The sequence below is a fragment of the Hippoglossus stenolepis genome, chromosome 7 (assembly GCF_022539355.2).
Source record: "Hippoglossus stenolepis isolate QCI-W04-F060 chromosome 7, HSTE1.2, whole genome shotgun sequence".
Lineage (NCBI taxonomy): Eukaryota > Metazoa > Chordata > Actinopteri > Pleuronectiformes > Pleuronectidae > Hippoglossus > Hippoglossus stenolepis.
Window position 1 is genome coordinate 7,976,472 of NC_061489.1, and position 15,880 is coordinate 7,992,351.

The 15,880-nt window shown below is 41.2% G+C and overlaps 2 protein-coding genes across 2 annotated transcripts; one reads left to right on the forward strand and one right to left on the reverse strand.

Annotated features, from left to right (window-relative positions):
- The first annotated feature begins 238 nt into the window (after positions 1 to 238).
- pabir2 (PABIR family member 2) lies at positions 239 to 7,738 on the forward strand. The gene is made up of 10 exons (XM_035160771.2): positions 239 to 1,616; positions 1,754 to 1,832; positions 1,934 to 1,987; positions 2,896 to 2,939; positions 3,065 to 3,119; positions 3,461 to 3,562; positions 4,105 to 4,190; positions 4,577 to 4,641; positions 5,026 to 5,125; positions 5,945 to 7,738. The coding sequence occupies exons 1-10, from the start codon at positions 1,510 to 1,512 to the stop codon at positions 6,081 to 6,083; spliced, it is 831 nt and encodes a 276-aa protein (XP_035016662.1). The 5' UTR covers positions 239 to 1,509; the 3' UTR covers positions 6,084 to 7,738.
- Positions 7,739 to 8,274: 536 nt separating this feature from the next.
- mospd1 (motile sperm domain containing 1) lies at positions 8,275 to 14,254 on the reverse strand. The gene is made up of 6 exons (XM_035160773.2): positions 14,097 to 14,254; positions 12,204 to 12,504; positions 12,015 to 12,090; positions 11,566 to 11,798; positions 9,506 to 9,667; positions 8,275 to 8,980 (listed from the first exon to the last, which is right to left on the reverse strand). Exons 2-6 carry the CDS (start codon positions 12,355 to 12,357, stop codon positions 8,949 to 8,951), a joined length of 657 nt encoding a protein of 218 aa, XP_035016664.1. The 5' UTR covers positions 12,358 to 12,504; positions 14,097 to 14,254; the 3' UTR covers positions 8,275 to 8,948.
- Between the last annotated feature and the right edge of the window lie 1,626 nt (positions 14,255 to 15,880).

Genomic DNA, 15,880 nt, shown 5'->3' on the forward strand with positions numbered 1-15,880 from the left:
TTTGATACATTTCCTTGATTATTTTACATTGAAAGAGTTTGGAGGATTTTGCAAATCAAAACTTTGAATAAGGAATTGCAATTTCTTTAATTTAAATTCTATGCTTTTATAAGTTAAATAGTTAATCAAACTCTGCCTTTAACTGTCAAATGTTGATCAAAGCTTCCATTTCTTGTGTTCTAACTAATAATAACACACTTCTTTGTGACAGTTGAATAGATGTTCTTGAAAACATCACATTGAAGACTACTGTGATGTTGTTAGCAGTCAGTATTACAACATGGACAGTGAGGTGGTTGGCTGCTCATATCTGAGTAACCATCAACCCCTCATCCTCATCCACTCTCTGCACAGGACAGGTGTCAATGAACAAGGTAAATGAATTCAAAGCTGCCTTTTCCAGCAGGATTTCTCGGATCAGGAGTAAGGAGACCTTTCATCATTCATACATTACATGCACGGTGAATGAGAGGAGCCTACCCAGGAACCAGAGGCTGCAGGCCGCCACATCCCGCCTGAGCACGCCGGTAGATGAGGGGTTTGATTGGACAGGTCTGCTAACGTTAAAAGGGGCGTGAAGTTTAGTGCTAGCACAGTTAGCTGCTCTGTGATCCAGCTCATTCTTGGTGGCGCCCTGCAGAAACGAAAATAACACATTATAGAGTGTGTACTACTTGGAACAGACTTGTTTTTAAAAGTCTGCTATCCCCGCCAGCTACCGGGCTGATGCGACAGGAGCGTTTATTGATATGCTGACCCGGACTCTCTCTGGACATGGCATTGTGGCCATTGGAGTTAACGCTAATTTAGCTAGTTAGCTCAGCAGGCTAGGTTGCTGGGCGGTTGGCTGTAACATCGACTAGCTTAAGTTAGCTTGCTTGGCTGTGTTAGCCAGAGGGAAGACTCGTACTTATGGGGACGAGTGTATCAGCAGCGTCGCTTCGTTAACTACGTTAGTCTTGTGGCGAACATTCATTTTGTTCTCAGAGTTACGGAGAGGCTAGTGTGGCTAACGTTAGCTCAGTGAGCGCGCTATCATGCTGTAGCAGCTGAGCGGGGTTTGAGTCGCCAGCCTCTGCCGCCTCGCTCCAGCGCTCTCACGGGTCGGTAGCTAGCTGTTACCGGGCATTGTGCGGTATGTAGCTATGGCATGCTAACCATCCATCAGGAAAGTTCATGACTGGTCATAACATTGCAGACAATGTTGGTAGTGGAAACTGACCATGCAGCCATTGTATGATGAAGTGTAGCGATAACGTTATGGTGGTTAACAGCCAGTGTTAACCTCCTTCATACAGACGACGGGGCCTTGCTGTGGGTTATCTGCTCCACACCGCGTTAGCTAGCTGCTCTCACGTCCGCCCTGTCGCCTGATTCCTGATGTTTCCTCTTCACACGTAAAGTTAGCGAAGTTTGCAGAGCAACAATGTAACGTGGCCGAGCCGATTGAGCATTTTGAGGAATTGTTGACGGGCAGCGTTAGCTAGCAAAAGGAGCAACTCGGGAGGCATGGCCCAAGAGAAGATGGAGCTGGATCTGGAAATCCCATCTTCGTTAGTTCAGACCGATGGACACTTGAGGAGATCCAACAGTGCACCCATGATCAATGGCTTAAGGTTTTACATGATCACATAGCTGTTTATAATTTACTGCAGTATCCTTTTCATTCACACTGCAGCAAATGCATCACCTTGTCCTCAAAAGTAAAAAGATTGATGACATCGGGTTGGTGTGTGTAAATGTGTCCTTGCAGTGATAACTCCCAAGTGTTCCAGAGAGAGGTCCTGCGCAGCCGGAGAAACAGCACTACAGTTGTCAACAGGCCCAACATGGTATATATTACTCTGATTGAAATGCATGTTAACACAATTAATGAATGTGTGAATAATTGAGTATTGAATGCTCTCCCCTCCGCTCACGTCCTTCTCTACAGGTGCCTTCATCGCCTATTCGTGTCCCCAGCACCAGACTTCACCAGATCAAACAAGTAAGAAAAGTCACTGTTTCTAGGGTGGGTTTCATTTTGAGATGGAGCATGTGAGACCACTGTCCCCCCTCTCCAGCCATAGGGAGTGACGGTGATTCCAAAAACATGCTAGAGCACCAATGTTTGGAGTTCACAGGGCCGTCGATCTTACAGGGTTGATCAACTGGTAGTATCAGGCTCCAACAGAGGAACTGGTCCTTGTTGTGTCATCTTCCCGTCTTCTCCATACGTGAAGTGCAAACATGTTTTTGTGTGATTTACCTTTTGAGTCTGAATTAGTTTGATTGCAGTGACTTGAGAGTGAACACTGTTCATAGTAGAAATGTTCCGATGCCATATTCCCTGTATAGTAGCAGCTGTACCCTACTAACCCTGTAAAGTAAACCCTTTAAATAGCTGTTAAAGTGCAATTTATAAATATTATTGCTCTTTTGAGGGGCGGCCGATATGACCTAAAATCAATATCACGATTATTTCAGACTTTTACCTCGGTTACGACTAATGAACGATTATTTTAGGGTTAGTTTGCAGACATTTTAATAAGCTCTGGTTAATGCTACACTACCAGAATTCACTTCTTCACGGCTCTAAAAACAGTTCTTGCCAATGGCAGTACATCACACCTGCTGTTTTGAGGTGGCAAAGAAGTGATTCCAGGGGATAAGAAAAAATGTGCAGTTTTATAAGGGAAAAACAAATATATTTTAAAGACATAGTATTAGATCAGATCGATACATAGATGTGCACACTTGACGATGCCCGGCCCAACATTTTCAGCAGTTTCAAAGGCATTTTTCTGATGCTGGTATCGGAACATCTCAACTGTTAAAAGCATGTTGTTCAGTATTCAGAGTTAAAATCATAAACTCAGACTTTGTAGCCGTTAACCCTCTTGTGTGCTCTTGCAGGAGGAGGGTGTAGATGTGATGAACAGAGAAACTGCTCACGAGCGGTAAGTTCTTTATTTATCTGTGCAGTTGGTGGATGGATAGATTTTTCCTTTTGAAATGCTATTCAGTTGTAGTTAAAATGCTAAGTCATAATCAAATTCCTTGTTGTGTGTTTTTGTGCACGCAGGGAAGTTCAAACTGCCATGCAGATGAGCCAGTCCTGGGAAGAAAGCCTTAGTCTGGTAAAAACAACTCTTCATTACAGCTTGTCCAACCCCCATTGGTGTTTATATGTTCTTTTGCTGCGTATCCTTGAAAGTCGCCTCTACTGTATCTTCCCACTGCATGTTTTGGCCTCAGGCCATGGTCAGCCTCTCTGTTTACCATAGAGTGGACTTGTACAAACATGCTAGATAAACACTTCAAACGTACGGGAGTTAACAGGGCCACCAGTCCTTCAAGGTCAGACTGAGTTGGTAGTATAATACTCCCACATTCTTAATGATTTTTACAACCTAACTCTATATTACTCTAGTTTTAAATTGAGAAAAGATAAACGTATGCAGTGATATTGTGTTTCCAGAGTGACAATGATTTGGAGAAGTCGGTATCATCGTCTCCAAAGCGCATCGACTTTGTGCCTGTGTCGCCGGCCCCATCCCCAACCAGAGGGCTTGGAAAAAAGGTACATCTGACTTCAGTATGTTTACATGCACACCCTAACCTGATTATTCAGTGAAGGAACAAAGTTAAAGTACTTTCACGGTCTGTGGTAACCTGATTGTCAGAACACGCTGCAATCAGGCTAATGAATGGAAGTCTGTGTGCCTGGTAGCCTGCAGGAAGCAATTTATTGGAAACCCCCCAAAACACAGGAACTTTATTCCTATTGGATTTGAGTAAATTGATTTCTTACGGTATGCTGCTGCCTCAATAATAAAATGAGCTTTTTTTTATTTTAAGCTACATCAGTGTACTTTAGAAATACTTCTTGGCATCTTATATATGTTTTGCTGCATTTTTGAGGGAAATGTTTATAGATGTCACAGAACTTCAAATGATGAACAAATAACCTGTATGTTAATTAGATATACAGGGCATTAACTATAATTACAGAAACAATCTGATTATTTCCTTAATCTGGATCAAATTAATAAAATGCATCTGTTCAGTTTGATGTGTCAATGCTGATATCTTTTGTCTTCTGTTTCCCTTCCCTCCGAGCAGCAGTGTTTCTCTCCTTCATTACAAATCCTTGTAAGCAGCAATGGCCTAACACCCAGCTCAATACCCAGCCCGACACGGCGCTTCAGGTGAGGACCAAGTTTTTGAGTAATACTTTGCGTTAACAACTTCATAATCACTATAGTTAAAGTCCTTTTTCTAATTTTGATGAAAATTTCGGTTTTCTGTGAGCCAGTACTGAAACCAGCTGGATCCAGTACAACTGTAATTTCCCGCCTGTGGCACTAAATTGGATTCTTAGCAGAAAATGATACGATGTCTGTGCACTTTAAGATAATTTATTTCAATAATTTGTGTACATGCCATAGTAAACTATAAATATATCCGTATGATACATCTGAAGATGACAGATTATTTTCTTGGGCCCTGTGTAACTTTACTGATTGCCACTGATTGTGTCTCTATTACAAAAAATATACTGGTTTGACAACATGCAAGTTTCTGTCTTCCTCAGCCGACGCAGTCAAAGCCCTATCAACTGCATCAGAGCCAGCATACTGGGGCCAATGAAACGCAAAGGTGAGATACCTGACATGCTTCTAGAGAGAGACATCATGTTCAGGATAATATACATATATAAAGTATGTAAATGGTGTTTTTGCTATGCACAGAGCCAATAAGGTATTACATTTTGTGACATTAATGAAAAACTTTTAGGGACCATCTTCAAACCTTTAACCTACACAAAGCGCTTATGGTTGCAGAGTTATTAAATAATAATTAAAATGTTCAAATATTGTAATTGCTTTTCTCTAATAGTTCACTTAATTTTCTTGTTTTTGATTTAAGGTTTAGAGACTGAAATAGCACACTGACAAGTCATCTGATAAGATTTGTGCTTTATATTGAATCGTAGTGCGTGTGTGCACATACATTTCTAAATGTCCGGCTCTGTTGACTCAGGAGGTGAGATGGAGACGGAGAGTCAACCCAAGAGGCTCTTCCAGGGCACCACCACCATGCTGTCCTCCGACATCTCCAACCTGTCAGATCTGAGTTCTTGGTAAGACTCAAGTTGCTTTCAGACTTGCACTGAACTCCTGAAGTTTTCTGGAGGGCCTGTATAGAACGCAAATGTCCAATTCAGTTGCGCCGGACGTTTTCCTTCCAACACCCTAGTAACATGTCTGGAAAATGTCAGTTAGCAACTTTAAGAATATAGTAGAAAATTCACAGTGAGTGAGTTGGTGACATTTCTAACGCGAGACAGACGCAAAACTGGAGGAATACAAATATCTCAGGATCATACATGTAGAAGACGCCAATGAAGAACTTGGAAAGACGACATGATTTGACAGCTTTTTCACAAAGGCCGATGCCAGTGTCTATGTGCTGTAAACAAAAACATGCAGGCAACCACCGTAACTTAAGGAGTTATGGTTAAAATGAATTAGTAGGATTTTCGTGTCAATAACTTTGAATTAAAGATTTCAATTTGTGGGAATAACTACTCTCCACTGGGTTTTAGATATATTGCAACTACATTTGCTTTTTCCCTTATTGCACACCTGCCCTTTTTAAACAGTGCATACTTACTACTGTGCAAAATGTCTTTGTATTTTTTACCCAGTTGTGAATATTACCTTTTGAGCAAATTGCATACAGTCAGCAGGCTTGTTTTGGTCATGTGTGGGCATATAATATGAAATATGAGTAGGTCTACTGTTGGAGCTCATTTTGTGTTTATGTAAAATGCTCATTTAAATGTAGTAACTCATTCTGGAGAGTTCAGTATATGTCAGCATTGTTTTTAAAGTATTATATAAATTGGAAAAGGAACAGTGTCTCGGTAAATTTCCAAACAAGACTTCTTTCGTTTCAGTCACTCTCCAGATTTACTGGATGTCAGTCTCAGCAGCGTCGGCTCCTCCACCGACTCCCCAGGCAAAATGGAGGGGGTGTCGCCCTCTTCATCCAGCAACTCGCCCTTCGCTTCCCTCCAGGATTTGTCCCCAAAATGAGAAGGGGGTGGAAAAGAGACACTAAAAAGGACTGGCATAGGGGGAAAAAACGCCCCTCTCCCCAGGGAACCAGTTTCCTTTTCAGACCCTCCACCTCACCATCGGCTAGTTTTAGTATAATGTTCCCTGCGTTTGCTTTTCATGGCTGCTCTCTGGAGGGTCTAGATATGTTTGAATTAAGGAAATGAAAGCCATGGACGAGGTTTGGTGTTTACAGAGGTTGAACCTAGTGAAACTGGGGATGACCGAAGTCACAGAGCATCAGCTGCTAGTTGAGGATCTTGGATGGTGCTTGGCTTCATAGTGATATTGTGTTTTTTTTTTTTTTTTTTTTTTTTTATATAAAAAGTGGCTATCCTGTAAAACTGTCCCACCAGTTCCCCTCACTGGAAAGAGACATTGAGCACTGGACAAAAAGAAAAGAGACTATTTGGATGTGTACATTTCTCCATATTTTTTGTGCTGGAAAACTTGTCTACAGACCTTTTGTATGTACACCGTCTGCAGATTTTGTAAGAAAAGATTTAACTTATTGTTTTTTCCTGCTTTGTTTGTAATTATGTACATATTAACATTGTCAGATGTCGTACATAGTTTTAAATTTGGCTGTTAGGTGAATGTGGGCACACAACAGCGAAGGTTTTCTTTGTTAAAAGAACGTAAACTACTTCTGGGGTTCAGCAGATTCAAAATATTTTTATGAGACAGGCTGTGAACTGGTGAAATTTTCAGTTGGGCTTGTTTGTGCCCGTCGCCGTTCGTCACTGCAACTTTAACAGCTCAGTGTAAATCGCAGATGGAAGGACATGGTCTGTCAACACTAACGGTTCCTCTGTATCCTGTGTTCTTTTCAGGATGGACATGATGTTCTTTTTTTTTTTTTCTTCTGGCAAAAATGTTTGTTTTATTTATGGAGAAAACAGTTTATATGAATTGGATGGTGATAGGTTTCTATATCAGCAAAAAAAATGACCCATTTGTGTTGTCATTTACACCAAATCAGCTGACTGCCTGAATGAATTGGCAGTAAAATCAAAATGGCACCATAGTGAGTGAAGAGACTGCTGTTTCTGCTGTGTTGTTACATTTATTAAAAGCTTTTTTTTTTTGTTGCACAGGACCCTCAATCCTGTCGTGTTTCCAGCCTGTGTGTAAGTCTTACAAAGGGAAGACATGACACTGAAATATTAGCTTTCTGTTGAAGAGCCCAAGAAATGCTGCATATTGAGGTTCAACCTGTACTTCCCTTCATTCATGTCTCTTGTGTAACTTACACGGCTCAACCCCATCGCCTTCCATGTGTATGTACAAAAGGAAGTGATTGTAAATCATTTTATGGAAGTGTGCCCTTTTCAATTTAAGGAAAAGTTTTGGTTGCAGTCCTTCTACTGAATGTTTATTTTTTTACAATTGAGAAAATGTGCAGGGGAGAAGCAGTTGGCTTGCCCTGCTGCCAACAAGGTATTTGAGATAAACCATTTTGTCATCTGAAGAAGCATTGAGGGCATGAATCTAGCAGATATTCTTATTCTACACTGCGTCTGTAATGGAAAGGCTGTATTCTTTCAAGCTGGCCAACATCTCGCCTACGCTTGTGTCTTTTGTGATCGCAATTGTAGCGAACATCAGGACAAAATAAATTATTTCTTTATGTTTGTGAAAGTGTTTTTTAAATACATCAACATTATTTCTTTATGATCAAAGTATGAACACACCACCTTATCTCCATGGCATCAGAGAACATTAAATCCACCAACATTAAGCACCCACATTATTACCTGAACCCAACACATTCTTGTACTTCTCTTAGTGAGGACATTCATTGGCATAATTCATTCCCAAGCCCCTTTCTGTGACCTCAACTGCCGTTTGAAAAGGTGAGGACTGGTCAAAATGTTGTCATTCTGTAAGGTCTATGCCCAAAATGGTCCTCAGAAAGATTTAAGTACAACTACACACGTACTGATATGAAATATCAACTATACACTTGTGGCCACAGTAAGATCATCTCAGTCTGAACCGTATCGACTGCTCTGTAAACAAAGACTCTTCTCAGCTGTCAAACCTGATTACACTGGGATTAGGGATTGTTTCAACTACCTCACAATACAAAGTAGACAAGAGATGTCGTTCTGTGTACTCCTGACCAACCCTTTAAAAATGTCAAAGAAAACCCCTGATTTGATCTATGAACATTATACCAGACAGATGTATGGAGACTTTATTAAACATTTGATGTAGCATTGACATAATACGGCAAACAAAAGAAAAAATCTTTTCCTTTGGCGACATGTAAAAGTATCGTACTGCTGAAAAAAAAGAACTCACTCAGATAAGGTATCAACGCTTGCAAGCTGCATGACGTCTACACTGAAAATGCTTCAAAACATTGAATATAGTGATGGTTACAGGTGAGTACCATAACAAAACTTGAATGGCTTTATATACATGGTATCATGTTCGCATGTGGATTCCTTCAAACTAATATTGACCACAGAAATACAGACACAGGAAATATGAGGCCACAGGACAACTCTGGGCGAGTGGCCTCATGTTTCTTCACGGACCCTGTTCAGGGACGGCTCCTCTCACACCAACACTCCGGAGGTCTCTTCTGTTTGCATCAGTTCGGTGTTGTGTAAATGTATGTATTAACACAATACATGTGTGGATTTAAAAACAAGTATGCTAAAAAATGTATGTATGAGGGGACGAGGCGATTTGAATAATAATATACCCCGTCCCCTGCTGTCAGCTCTACACACTGAAGCGTAGTAGTGCCTCTAGTGGGAGAATGTTTTCTTTAGTCTTTTCGATCATTTTCGATCCTCATCCTCCTCCTCCTCCTCCTCAGCTCCCAGCGCCTCATGTGCGTAGGATGACCATTGTAAGAAGACCTGCAATATGATACGAGACAACACAGACACACAATGTCATTTCATATTAACAAAATATATAATATCAGCGTAGATCCAATTTAAATGTAACCTCATTCTGTCCTAGCAAGCAGCTAGGCTATTAGCTAGAACTAAGGGACTTACATCGACTCCCTGTTTGTTATAGGATTGATTTTAAAATGTCATTGATTACTTCTAAGGCTCTTCATGGCCTGACCCCAGGTTATATCTCTGACCTTTTAATTCCTTATTTACCTTGGCACAGCTTTCAATTTTCAGACAAGGGTCTGCTGTCACTTCCTGGTTCTAGGCAGGAAACTAGGGGTGACAGAGCTTTCCCCATCAGGGCTCTGGAATGAATTGTGTTAAAAAATAAGGCTGACTGAGACGTTGTCTTTTAAGTCTCGGATAAAAAATAGCTTGTATATTCCTAAATTAACTTTTAATTTTTTTGCTGTGCAGCATTTTGTACGTTGTATTAAGTTATTAATGATATTATCCACTGACGTGAGTTGTCTCACTCACCGAGAACATAAGCAGCTACAAGTTTCTTGTTAACACTTAAGTGGAGGTAGAGAGGCACAGTAGATTCTTGCTCCCCCAGCGTCGGGAGCATCAGGGCGGCCATACACACCAGCCCAAGCAGCACCGTCAGCAGACTGGGTCCTCCGGCAACAGGACGGCTCTCTACCAAGCACACAAACACACACACAAGGATACACTGTGATCAGATTCATCATTTAGAAAAGTTCACAAAATTATTCTAAGGGTGTAAAAATAAATCCTATAAAAAGACCCAAACCAACAACATGTTACTGTGTCTTACTTTCAGAGATCCCCCGCTGGTCTGTGGCTCTTGGCCTGTAGCTCACTGTTTGATGTTTATTTATAGAGCTATTTTGAAAAACACTGCAATGTGCTTCACATAAGCCAGTAAATTAAAACATAAATAGGGAAATAATTGGATAAAAACCAAAACAAATCCAGTGTCAGATAACGTGAAAATACAATCCAAATCTGAAATAAATGATAAATAAACTCTTTTAAAATCATTTAAAAATGGGCTACTTAAAAAGGTTCAGTTTGTAAGATTTAGGTGATCGGGATCTATCGGCAGAAATTAAAAATATAAAATAATCCTGGTGATGTTTTCACTATTGTATTTCATCTAAATTGTACGAATTGTTTTCTTTACCCTAGAATGGGCCCTTTATATTTAAATACTTTATAGCGGGTCCGCTCTATGGAGGCTGCCATGTTTTTTTTACAGTAGCCCAAACTGGACAAACTAAACACCTTTTGAGTTTTTATGAGAACTGAGGGCTTCCAAAGGTTCTCTTCCATATTTGGAAGGGGAGGGTGAGGTGAGGGGTATTCAGCTGCAACATGCAGACTAGATGTCACTACATTCTAATAACTGTACTTTTAACTTTAGCAAACATTACTCAAAGAGGATTAAATAGTGTATTTGCATATGGAAAGTATTTTCTAGCACACATTTGGTGCTATAGTCTGCTGAGTATTTCCAGCAGTGGCTCAGTGTGTGGGATTGACTCAAAATAAACTCATGGTCCATGTCCATGCTCATGGTAATGCATGAGGATGATGCCCAGTGCAAAGGTGCGGCTCACTGATGTGCTTTTAATAGTGTTTAGACAACATTGGAGGAGGCAGAGAGAAAGAGGAAACAGTGTGTGATCAGAGTTTGGATTCACAGACAGGTCTTGTTAGTGGGATCACGTCATTGCTGCTTAATATACGAGATATATAAACTCTTCACCAGACTTATGTGCCTTAAACAGATTTTGTGGCAAAGAAAAGCCAAACTTATTTTCATTCTAATCAAAGAGAGGGAGCTAGACCTCAAAGAATGTTGTAGCTACAGAATAAGATCAGACAGGGTTTATGAAACTAAAACTGTTGACTTAACAGTATAACTACAATATGTACTCAGATTAGCAACACATAGCAGTGAACAGTGATAGGACTTGACTCATTATTGGCAAACTGGTAAATGCAGTTACAGCATTGACTCATAATGAAGATAAACTATATTTTTTAGCACTGAGGCTTTGTCCAATCAGAGGGCTAAATCTCCCTAAAGGCTAACTCCCCATTTCGCCATGCTAAAGGAAATGGGGGAAAAAAACCTGAATGCACCCCCCACCTTCCACTCCAGAAATTAATAGGTTCTCCCTTAGCCCATACCCCATCCTAATCCTATTTTTTATACCAGTATGTATGCGAGAATATGAACAGGAAACAGGTAAACGTGGTGTAGGAGGAAAAAAAGACACTTCATAGTCACCTACTAGTCTGGTAACAAATGTGAATCAGAAGATAATTACAACCTGTGCATTATACTATTATTACTGTCACAGTGTGTCTGTGAAGGTGAGACAGAGCACTGCTTTTTTTAAATCATAGATAAGTTAGTAGGTAGATATTAATAGGGGTATGTTCATAGGCCCAAAAACACGTATGTTCTATCCTGTGAATGGTGAGAAATTCCCATATTTGCACATCTTTTGTAAGCATTTGGCGCCATCTAGTGACAGCACCACGCATCAGGCATGTCTACTCACCTGTCTGAAATGCAGTCTGTTCAAAAAACTCGCTTTCTGCAAACTGCTCTTTGATTCTGCGTTCATCATCTAGGGGCCGGGGGCTGGGCGGCTCCTGCGAGGCAGAGGGGCGGAGCGTCGCCGTCACCTCTTTGCGACCCAGAGCTTTCCGCTGACTCTGCTCCGACACCTGCAGTCGGAACTTGTCGTACACCCCATAATGGCAGGCCCGCACATCTCTGTGTCTGATGACTCTGTGTGGACACGTAGTCTTTATTTAACAAGGTGGGAAGGTCAGCTGTATAAACACTGACAGGAGATATAAAGTCAACACTGCCTTGCAAACCTACTAATATTTTTAAAGAAATCAATGAACAACAAAGACATGGGCATGAATAACAACCTCATAGATGTTTGGTGGCGTACCACTGCATGAAAAATAAATGTCCTACACACAAAAACAAACTCACATGTCAACGCAACATTGTGGCTTGACGGCACCGGTGGCATCCACCACAGTGTACTTGTTTGGCGCTGTGCAGAGCACTGACAAAAATCAACAAGTACACAAGTTACCAATCTATTCTGAAATAATTCCCAAATATGATACAGTGTACACAGAAGCATGAGATAAGTTGTGTTTTCCTCTGTCCACTAACCTTTAAACTTGAGGGCGAACTCATAGGGATTGTAGAGGGTGAGCACCTGCTTGTGGGACGTCTGCTCATCTGCGTAGAAGATGAGCTCAGTGGGGAACACGAACACGGGAAGGTTTCCTTCCACCAGCTCAGGCTGTCGATGCTGCTGCTGCATTGGCTCCAGCTGAGCTCTTCCCCTTCCCCGTCCACGGTCTGCCTGCTGGGCCCCCCACCCTTCTCTACTCACTATCAAGCTGTGAAAACTCCCTTTTGGTGGAAACGGCACTTCCTGCTCTCAGCTTCTTAGCGCCATGTCATGACACTGTGAAGTAACACAGTAGGATAATAAAGTACAGTTACTCAATGACACATATTCACAATCTGTGACACTTTGTTTTTGTTCGACTACACTTCATAGTTACCTCCGCCAAGAAGGTAATTTGTTTGTTAGTTGGTTGGTTTGTACATTTGTAAGAAAAAACAAGATTTTCACAAAACTTGGTTGAAGGGTGTGGTATGGGTCAGAGAAGACTCCATTAAATATTGATGCCGATCTGGATCAAGCGGCAGGTCCAGGAGATTTTGTCACTTTCTTTAACATTGCAAGATAAGGCATTTTTCTAAAAAACTAAAATAATCAGGCACTTAGGGAATGGATATATATGAGTATGTGACATTTGGTGCAGCTTGTGTGAATTTAAGAGGAGTCTTGGGCCTTGAAGGAGGTATATGTTCTACCAAGTGCCGTGTTATTCCATGTATTCATCTGCTGTTTGTGGTTTTTTTGCACATCGATATTCTGTTGTGGCTAATGCACTAAAGCTTAAACTGTACGATGCACTACCAAGGTTTGATCTACAACCGAATTAATAGTGGATTTTTGAGGCAAGAAGTAACTAAATAAAAAAACTATATATCAGCTTGGCCCAAAGTTAAAGTGCCAACCTGTCAAGGTTTGGTATAGGCTTTAGCTCACTCAAAGGATAAGTGCCATAGATAATGGCTGGGTGGAATTCACTGGCTTGTAATGCTAAACTTCACACTTATTTTAAAAGATTGAGCTGCGGTTTAAACGATGAAGAGGTACATGAAGCCGTGGCACCTTGCTATTTTAGTACAGTTTACACAAGCTAATTCATCAATACTCTCAAAGGGATCAGTGCACACGTATATGCTAGTGCTAACATTCTTTATCTAACTACAGTATAACAGGGCAAATCTGTTTTAATTACCGATAGACACATGTTTTTGCTTTTTCATCATCACTTTTTCAACATGAAGAACATGAACCTTAATCAAGTTGAGCTCAGACAAACAGAAGCTCGGCCTGTCTGGTCACGTGTCTCTGTGTTTACATGGTTACGGGGCACCTCGAGGAACCAGGGGCTCGTGGTGTCGCAACCCAAGTGGCGATCAACACTTTTGTTTTCCACGTACACGTGGAAATCCCGATACAGTCACCTCGATGTCCACTAAGCTCTGCTGAACTCGCTCATCACTTCCTGAGGCGTCATATTTTGTGGTTCGTCATATTCACATTTAGAGACTGCATCTAAAGACTGTATTTAAAGCACATACTGTAGCCTGCCTTTAAAGTGCAGCGTAATCGTGAGTGACAGTGTAAACAGACGCAAGATATAAGGTCTTCATGATCCAGTGTTTATATTAGAAATAGAAATAGAAAGAATACATAATGCTCACGGTCGCACTCGCTCGCTCTGTCCCTGTCAACACGTCGTTATCGTGTAATGCTAACGCCGTACAGGGCTGGTGACGTTAGCTAGCATTAGCCTGCTAGTCTGAGCCCAGGTGATAGCTGATCGCCACTTAACGCTGTCTGTGCGCGGTGTCATTACACAGGACACAACCCGGAGAGGTTCTACATCAAGACAAAAAGCCAGAGGAGGGTTTTACCTTGTTGTCAGCACACAGATCAGAGTCTCCGCGGTCTGTGTGTGTGATCGCACCCTGTTGTTGTTCCCTCCAGCCTCTTCTCTTTGTCAATAATATGCTGCAGAGCTCGCGGTGAATGCTGGGAAGGCACAGTACGTATGAGACGTCAACAAAGCGGAAGAAGTAACTAACTAGTAAATAAGAGACTCAATGGATGTCGTTTAAAGGCTCGTTAATCACGTTATGATATGGAATATAAATGCCCACATGATACCACTGCATTTGTATAATTGATCATTATTCAAGAATAAAAGATTCCCTCTGCATCCGCGATACTTTATTAATTGTAAAAAAAAACTTGTTTTTAAGGGCAGCAAATGAAAACCACAAACGCAATTGTATACAATTTGTAGTATACTGCCAAAGTAACTGTAATCGGACACCTACATTTATTACATTGTGTCTGGGTTTGGCCACCATGACTTTACACTGACCTTTAAATCTATGGAGTGTATGTATTTTTTTAAAATCTCTTTTGATATAATCTCCTTTCATGTACCAGCGATGTTGCCTTCATGGAGTGTCGGAGAGAATGTGGAACAGGCGATGACTGACGATGATGAGGGCTGTGGTGAAAGTGACTTCATATATGTCACTTTCACCATATATGCACGAATTGTGCATTTTCTCTCTCTAGTCCGCATCCTACCCCTGCTGCACACATCCTAGGTACAAACATTATGACAACCTACTGATATACTTACAACATGTTCAACTTAAATACTTATTAAGCCAGTTGGATGGGTGGAGCTTGTGAGGGGCCGTGAACGCAGCAAAATAGTGACAGGGGAGAGAATCAGAGGTGATGTGCTTGTGTGTGTGTTTGTTTGAGGGTTAAGACTTGGTTTTAGGGTTAGAATTAGGTTTAGTTTAAAATTAGGTTAGGGTTAGAATTAGGTTTAGGTTAGAATAAGGTTAAGGTTAAGGTTAAGGTTAAGGTTAAGGTTAGGGTTAGAATTAGAATTAGAATTAGGTTTAGGTTTAGGTTAGAATTAGGTTTAGGTCAGAATTAGGTTTAGGTTAAACTTAGCTTTGGGTTAGGGTTAGACTGGTTTAGGTTATATTAGGTTTAGGTAAGAATTAGGTTTAGGTTAGGGTTAGAATTGGGTTAGGGTTAGAATTGGGTTAGGGTTAGAATTAGGTTTAGGTAGGGTAGGGGGCTAGGGAATGTATTATGCCAATGAGTGTCCTCAGAACTATAGAGAAACAAGAGTGTGTGTGTGTGTGTGTGCTTGTTTGACCTCATGGGGACTAAACAAAGCCTGGTCCTGATGAGACAAAACCTCTTTTCTGAGCTCCAGGTTACAGTGAATGGAAACATGTGAAGTGTGGTCAGGTTCTGGTTCTGGTTGGGCATGGACTGGTCTTAGGTAAGGTTAGGGATGAGGTTTTGGTTAGGGCGTAAACAATGAATTGAAGTCAATGCAAAGTCCCAATAAGGAAAACTATGCAAACGTGTGTGTGGTGATGGAGGTTGTGGATGTGGCAGGAACATTGAATATGATCTGAACAGCTCCAGATTCCAGTTGTCTCACTTTAAACCAGGCAGGTCGCTCAGTGGTAATGATCATATTATACACACTTTAACATATTATACAATTTAACATATACACTGGAGTATAAAGAAGGCGGCACTGTGCAGACCAGCCATGGCGTCCTCGTTATATATTAATATATGGGAAGGGGCGTGGTCGGTGGAAAAGGGGCTCAGCCAATGGCGCCGCGGCTGAGGCGGCGGGGCGTTC